Raw genomic sequence first — 8796 nt, 5'->3', positions numbered from 1 at the left:
TGTGCCCCTCCTCAATCGGTTACTGTGCTAAACATGTTACCATGCTGAAACCCATACTGGAGTAAAAGTACAGATACCTTACAGTAAAAATTACCCCATTACAAGTTACAAGTCACCAATTCCAATACGACTGGAGTAAAAGTCAGAGTATCTGATTTGAACAGTTCTTCAATGTTTTACTCATACGGAACATGTGCTCAAAGATGCACTAGCCCTCAACACCGGAGAGACATGCTAGTGAAAATAAGAAACAATTGATCTGTAATATGAGAAATCCTCATTTCTAAAATCAAAATAAAACTGAACACCTAAATATTGCAATATATAAAGGTCAACACAACAGCCTCTTAACCCTAACCCTGCTGGACAGAGAGGAAGACTGTGATCATCAGTGGGTGTGTGTGTGTGTGTGTGTGTGTGTAGTTAACCCTAACCCTGGATCTGTCCTGGAGAGTCTGGAGAGCTGAAACTGAACACCTGAGAGACTATAATGAGAGACACTTCAGCTAACAGAGGATAATAAGAGTTACAAACTGTCTCTCTCCAACCCAGTCCTTATGGCCAACATCCCACTACCCGTTTGGATGAGGACAGCGAGTTTTTGGCTTTATAGTGTGTCTGGATTTCTACATGCTATAGAGCCCTGCACGAGAGCAGAGGTAGAGCTGCCTACGTTCATCCATCATCAGCCGTGACAGAGAGAAAGCGATCGCCCTGTAATATCACAGCCAAGCCTCCAACACTGAGCTCGCAAATAGCTATTCTACACGCCGTCATATAACAATAAAAAGTGCAAACGGCTCCAAATGTGTTCCAGCCCGAATTCCAAATCACACGCGCAAAGACAGGAAATCCAAACACAAGTGGTGGTCAAAATGAATATCTAGAACAAATGCATCATTTAATCTGCTAATAGCTGATAACTCATTGCGGGATTATTTCAAATATCCGTCATATTTTTTATCACACAAATACATAAAGATATACACTCACCGGCCACTTTATTAGGTACACCTGTCCAACTGCTCGATAACACTTAATTTCTAAGCAGCCAATCACATGGCGGCAACTCAGTGCATTTAGGCATGTAGACATGGTCAAGACAATCTCCTGCAGTTCAAACCGAGCATCAGTATGGGGAAGAAAGTTGATTTGAGTGACTTTGAACGTGGCATGATTGTTGGTGCCAGAAGGGCTGGTCTGAGTATTTCAGAAACTGCTAATCTACTGGGATTTTCACGCACAACCATCTCTAGGGTTTACAGAGAATGGTCCGAAAAAGAAAAAACATCCAGTGAGCGGCAGTTCTGTGGGCGGAAATGCCTTGTTGATGCCAGAGGTCAGAGGAGAATGGCCAGACTGGTTCGAGCTGATAGAAGGGCAACAGTGACTGAAATAACCACTCGTTACAACCGAGGTATGCAGCAAAGCATTTGTGAAGCCACAACACACACAACCTTGAGGCGGATGGGCTACAACAGCAGAAGACTCCACCGGGTACCACTCATCTCCACTACAAATAGGAAAAAGAGGCTACAATTTGCAAGAGCTCACCAAAATTGAACAGTTGAAGACTGGAAAAATGTTGCCTGGTCTGATGAGTCTCGATTTCTGTTGAGACATTCAGATGTTAGAGTCAGAATTTGGCGTAAACAGAATGAGAACATGGAACCATCATGCCTTGTTACCACTGTGCAGGCTGGTGGTGGTGGTGTAATGGTGTGGGGGATGTTTTCCTGGCACACTTTAGGCCCCTTAGTGCCAATTGGGCATCGTTTAAATGCCACGGCCTACCTGAGCATTGTTTCTGACCATGTCCATCCCTTTATGGCCACCATGTACCCATCCTCTGATGGCTACTTCCACCATGTCACAAAGCTCTAATCATTTCAAATTGGTTTCTTGAACATGACAATGAGTTCACTGTACTAAAATGGCCTCCACAGTCACCAGATCTCAACCCAATAGAGCATCTTTGGGATGTGGTGGAACGGGAGATTCGCATCATGGATGTGCAGCCGACAAATCTGCGGCAACTGTGTGATGCCATCATGTCAATATGGACCAAACTCCCTGAGGAATGCTTCCAGCACCTTGTTGAATCTATGCCACGAAGAATTGAGGCAGTTCTGAAGGCAAAAGGGGGTCCAACCCGTTACTAGCATGGGGTACCTAATAAAGTGGCCGGTGAGTGTATTACGAGCCTATTCTGAGCTGCAAACAAATGTGCACAAACTGCTTTCTTTTGTACGTGATGCCCAATTTATTTTACAAGATCCCAATGATCCCTAGAAGCTTTATGGTTTGCCCGAGAAACTTAAAGCTAAACATATGTTATCAATAGGCCTATAACTTCCCATCAGGTATATTCTTCAATGTGGAATTATTTGAAAATATTTAAGTTCACGGTTTCCGCGTGACAGTGAAAAGAGACTCGATGCGAATCGAATGTTTTAATAAAGCAACCGGCTTAAACAACCTTCATCCAAATTCAGATAACGGTTCAAAACCGCACTGATGTTGTTTAACGTTAGATTCGCTACTCCACGGGATGTGTGTGTCGGGTCCAAACACTCCCGAAAACAATTAGATTCAATTCACATTTATTTGTCGCCTATATCGCTTTTCACAATACATATCGTTTCAAAGCAGCTTTACAGAAAATGCATGACATCACAATTTAGAGTGATCTGTTATCAGATGTGACAGTGTCCAAATTATTTATTTTAGAAATGTACATAGTCTATACAAATCACACAGTTAAATAATGTCGTCACCATTATGTTCTGTTTTCTGTTTTCAAGGAGCTTCAGTTTGTTTTCATTTGTCACGTGTCTTTGGTAGCGGTCATTATTAGTTCATTTGTACTAGCTGTGTTCTGTTAATCATCTCGTTCGTGTTTATTACTTAAGCTGTGCCTTGCCTTCATTCCCTGTCCGATCACCGTTGCGTTAGCTGTGTTTGCCATCGCCTGTCTGAGGGAGTGTGATTACACTTTGAGTCTTCTGAACTTGATCTGTCTGTCTTCATCTTCCTGCCCGAAACATGACTGTGACAAATGTATTATTTTAAACAATGTATTAATTTAAGACAGAAACAATGAGCTAATTTAAGTAAAGAATAATATTGTTAAGAAATGATTAGGATACATGTAGCATTGGTGCATGTTGATTCAGAGTTTGCGTCATCTAAGTCTTTGCGGGAGTTGGCGCTGTTTCTTCACAGGTGTTGGTTACCTGAAGTCTTCAGATAAAACAGAGAAGCAAATGGAGAATAATTAGCATAGCTGCTGTACATAACATTAAGCAGATAATCATGTGTATTTGATCTGTTATAACTGAAGGACAAGGTTATTAAATGAATGCTAGGCTAAAGAGATTCTAAAACTAAACTAGAGGTATTTCACATTTCATGGAAGGAGAGCTCGATTGCATACAGAGAGGCCTTAAAAGCTGCTAGATCTGCTTATTTATATGTATTTTATGTACAGGTTTTTGGCCCAATAAGTTTTATCTGAATTTAATAGAAGAAAATTACAGGTCATCCAATATTTTATACCTTTTACACACTCTGTCAACTTAGATAATTTATAGATTTCAGGTCATGATGAGTATCATAAGCATAACAATGGAAACTAAATCTATGTTTTCTTATAATATTACCAAGTGGCAGCATATTGAAAATAGCAGAGGGCCGAACACAGATCCTTGCGGCACTCCATAATTTACTGACGTTATCTTAGATTTTTCCCCCATTTAAATAGACAAAATGGTAACGGTCTGATAGGTACGATCTAAACCAACTTAAATCCTGTCCCTGAATACCAGTGTAATTTTGTACACTGTAGTGTACAGTATAGAGTATTTGATAATCTATAGTGTCGAACGCTGCGTAGTAATTCAGCAAAACACGGAAACTCATAAATATTAGGCTAATGTAGAAAAGAAAAAAAAATTGTTAAAAAAAAGACAGCCAATTAATCAATAATATATATATTTTTTTGCTTTACCATCACCATCCTTCCTCACACGATGACGTCATGAGTGTCATTCAGTCTTCATGAACCGCCCTCTCTCTCTCTCTCTCTCTCTCCTCTCTCTCTCTCTCTCTCTCTCTCTCTCTCTCTCTCTCTCTCTCTCTCTCTCTCTCTCTCTCTCTCTCTCTCTCTCTCTCTCTCACACACACACACTCTCTCAGGCGATCAAAGCGCCGGAATAATGGAAAGGCTGAACGGAGTCTGAGGAGTCTTGAGAGGAATTTTCAGGCGTCGAGAGGAATACAAAAAAAGAAAGAGAGAAAATAAAATATTTTAAAATGGAAATAAACACAAACTCGTGAAATGGAGGACTGGAGTACAACGACATATTGAACAGATGTCCGTGAACTCATCTTTACCTGTTTTTATTTGTATGCTCAGCGTCATGGATTTATTAGAAGTTAGGGTTATTGCATCACATTAATCTGTCATTTTCAAATCTTTCAAATCAAAACGTCAAATCGCGTCGAAGCCAAAAGCGAAAAGGGATTCCCAGATGAAATGGAGTTCAACTGTCTATATCAGAAGTTATCAATCTGGATGATTTATTGAAGGACTTTTCTGGAAAGACCTTCAGTTTTTGTGAAGAGTTTCGTCAGTGATTTACAGTCGTTTCGTTTTATATAATTTAATTGGCAAACAGCAGGACTATCGGGAAGCTTCAGTCTTTCACGGCAACAAACGGAAAAGACGCAGGAAAAACCATTAATGACCCGCGAAACATGTTGTAGCGAGTGAGCATTATTACAGAGAAAACACGTCCATCTTCTGCATGTGTGAGAAATGAAGGAAAAGTCCAAGAATGCAGCGAAGACACGAAGAGAAAAGGAAAATGGAGAGTTTTATGAGCTGGCCAAACTGTTGCCTCTGCCGTCCGCGATTACATCTCAGCTGGACAAAGCGTCCATCATCAGACTGACCAGCAGCTACCTGAGGATCCGAGGCCTGTTCCCTGAGGGTAACACACACACACACACACACACACACACACACACACACACACACACACACACACACTGACCAGCAGCTACCTGAGGATCTGAGGCCTGTTCCCTGAGGGTAACACACACACACACACACACACACACACACACACACACACTGACCAGCAGCTACCTGAGGATCCGAGGCCTGTTCCCTGAGGGTAACACACACACACACACACACACACACTGACCAGCAGCTACCTGAGGATCCGAGGCCTGTTCCCTGAGGGTAACACACACACACACACACACACACACACACACACTGACCAGCAGCTACCTGAGGATCCGAGGCCTGTTCCCTGAGGGTAACACACACACACACACACACACACACACACACACACACACACACACACACACTGACCAGCAGCTACCTGAGGATCCGAGGCCTGTTCCCTGAGGGTAACACACACACACACACACACACACACACACACTGACCAGCAGCTACCTGAGGATCCGAGGCCTGTTCCCTGAGGGTAACACACACACACACACACACACACACACACACTGACCAGCAGCTACCTGAGGATCCGAGGCCTGTTCCCTGAGGGTAACACACACACACACACACACACACACACACTGACCAGCAGCTACCTGAGGATCCGAGGCCTGTTCCCTGAGGGTAACACACACACACACACACACACACACACACACACTGACCAGCAGCTACCTGAGGATCCGAGGCCTGTTCCCTGAGGGTAACACACACACACACACACACACACTGACCAGCAGCTACCTGAGGATCCGAGGCCTGTTCCCTGAGGGTAACACACACACACACACACACACGGATCTGAGGCCTGTTCCCTGAGGGTAACACACACACACACACACACACACACTGACCAGCAGCTACCTGAGGATCAGCCCTGTTCCCCGACGGTGAGAGAGAGAGAGAGAGAGAGAGAGAGAGAGAGAGAGAGAGAGAGAGAGAGAGAGAGAGAGAGAGAGAGAGAGAGAGAGAGAGAGAGAGACCGATCTCTGGCTCAGTGTAAACACTCAAAACTCAATGTGTTTAATTTCATTCAATTCATCTTAAAGCATTTTAAAAATTAAAAAAATGGGTTCGTTTTGATGAAATGAAATGATTGCGATTAAGTGTTCGGGAGAATCATGTGCAAATACAGCGTTAGAGCAGTGATCCTCTGACTTTAGCATTCAGCGCTTAAAAAAATAGTTCCTAAAATAAAACTATTTAATTATATATATATATATATATATATATATATATATATATATATATATATATATATATATATATATATATATGTCAAAGATATTAACGATCAGCTCACTTAATTATCAGCTCACATAAAATCCAAAAAACCATCACGGATTCAGTAATTTTCTCTTTCCGTCGCTGTCAAAAACATTCAGAATATTTTGCTGAGAATCATAAGCTAAATTTTGAATCATATCAGATTTCAAATTGTAGCCTATGCGCGATAAATATTTCACAAATGGGAGAAAATAGATCGCATTGGGCCTAAAGAGCCTATAATTTAGAGATATTTATTCTAGTCAAAATTAAGATTTTGTTCCCATAGTTAATATCTTTGACAGAGGCAGTTTCAGCGGTAACTGGGGCACATTTATTTTAAAGGTATAATTCACCTAAAAATAAACATTCTGTCGATATTTACTCCAAATATGATAAATTCTTTTAAACATAAAATAAGACATTCTGAGAAATGTCTGATTGGGTCTTTTTTTCCATCCATACAATTGAATCCAGTGGGCACCGAAACTGTTACAACATTCTTCAAAATATCATCTTTTATGTTGAACAGAATTAATGATTTATTTGATTTAATTATTTGATTGAATCTTGTATTATTGTGTGATGATGATCAGTGATGATATAACAGTAACACCCTTATAGGCACTTCTCTGTATCTGTAAACGTGACATGCTAAATAACACAAAACAAACTGAACAAAACAAAAAAATCTGCTGTATAATCTTACAGATGCCTAACACAAATCGACTTAGTAAAATTAATTTATCTGTAATATGATCATGCATGCTCAATTTATACAAGCAAAACGAAGTTTATTTTGACATGTTATTTTATAGTTCTCTGATAGCGGACTCGGACAGTTTGCATATGATTGTTTAAAACAAACACATGATAGTCTACTGTAAAAGCAACACTAGACGATTGGATAGATTAATATTATTTCTCTCTATACGTGAACATGATTAATATCTCTGCCCGCTATGTTTCAGTGATGGAGATCGCTCATAATCATCTCCGGCTGCATTATAATGACGTCCTAATCCGGGATATGATTAAAGATTGCGCATGTGGACGTGTTCGGAGAAATTCTATTGAAACTTTACATTTTAATTCCGCTCAAATAAATGAAATGACTTAAAGATTATTTCGTTTTGTGATCAAAGTCATCAAATCAAGTCAATGATTTGATCTGGATAAAGTTACACACAACATGTATAAAGAGCGTGTTTATGTTTAATCCAGTGCGTAGCAACAATTATAATACGCGTTTTACAAGTTTTGAGAGACGAATAATTCATAACGGCCATCATCATCATCATCATCCTCACGCGGGCTCGCTTCTCTGCGTTGGTCATCGACTCATTTCTTCTTCAGTGTAAAAGGCTTTGCCGAAATGAATATAAATATCTCTACCGCCACAGGAACGCGCAGTTTTAAACGGGTTTGAATCAGATTCCGAATGCAGAGCCAGAGGAGCCGAACTCGCTGAAACGGGCCCTAGATTACTTATATTAAATTATGCTATAATAATGTGTTGTCACAATTCTGTAATTGACCTTTTATCAGTAGCCATACAATATATAGCCTGTATAAAATTGTTTCGTTGAAAGTTGGGTCATTTTATGTAATATAATAAACACATTACGGCGTCAGAGAAATAATATTTTACGTTAAAATCCACAATTGTTTTTTCAGATTCTCCACATTAAGTTAAGAAATAAATTAGTTTAATCAGCATAATAATAAAGATTGATGACCTACCGTTAAACTGTAGTTTAAATTAGTTTATGATTCTAAGACAATTCACTTTTGCTAATTATTATATAGGCTACATATAAAGCTAACTCAATTCTTCATATCCCAGGCTCTGCGTATATAGCACGAGTTCATGCTTTTATTTGTGTGCTCTTTATACGCAAAACTAATCGTGCATCTGTTTCGCAGAATTGACCCGCTGTGTAAAACTGGTTGTGTGTGTATTTCGTATCATAAATACGCTAAAACAGTGCATGCGCATGAAGAGCGCGCTCGCTAATCCTGTCGGACTGTTCATGTAGGAACGGGAATATGCCGTTTATTGATGACGGGATTCAAGCTCGACGTTCGCTAATAAAACTGTGTTTGTAATGAAGGTTTGACTGACCTGTGTTTGTTTGTGTGTGTGCGTGTGTTCGTGTGTGTGTGCAGGTCTCGGAGGCGCCTGGGGTCAGTCAGCACGGCTCAGTCCTCGGGATCTCATGGCCAGGGATCTGGGATCTCACCTGCTGCAGGTCAACGCTTTAAAAACAACATTATATTTGATTCTAATTTCTTGAAACGCATCTGACGATTATGTAAATGTATCATATAAAAACATGATGTTTTATGTTTTATGTATTCTGATATTCATATTCTGGCATTTTTCAGACGCTGGACGGGTTTGTGTTTGTCGTGGCGTCTGACGGTAAAATCATGTACATTTCAGAAACAGCTTCAGTTCATCTGGGTCTGTCACAGGTGAGAGTTTAACACGAAAC

At 40.4% G+C, this 8796-nt stretch overlaps 1 protein-coding gene across 1 annotated transcript in view; it reads left to right on the top strand.

Moving 5' to 3' along the window:
* Positions 1 to 4181: 4181 nt before the first annotated feature.
* sim2 (SIM bHLH transcription factor 2) overlaps positions 4182 to 8796 on the top strand; it is a 20690-nt gene continuing 16075 nt past the window's right edge. Inside the window, exons 1-3 of the mRNA XM_056238721.1 lie at positions 4182 to 4994; positions 8468 to 8550; positions 8687 to 8776. Coding sequence (XP_056094696.1) covers positions 4820 to 4994; positions 8468 to 8550; positions 8687 to 8776 — 348 coding nt within the window. The 5' untranslated portion in view covers positions 4182 to 4819. The remainder of the gene's footprint in view (positions 4995 to 8467; positions 8551 to 8686; positions 8777 to 8796) is intronic.

The sequence above is a fragment of the Rhinichthys klamathensis genome, unplaced genomic scaffold (assembly GCF_029890125.1).
Source record: "Rhinichthys klamathensis goyatoka isolate OS25496 unplaced genomic scaffold, OSU_Roscu_1.1 h1tg000531l_1, whole genome shotgun sequence".
NCBI classification, from domain to species: domain Eukaryota; kingdom Metazoa; phylum Chordata; class Actinopteri; order Cypriniformes; family Leuciscidae; genus Rhinichthys; species Rhinichthys klamathensis.
The sequence above is the reverse complement of the archived record's forward strand: the minus strand, read 5'-3'. Positions and strand labels throughout refer to the sequence as shown.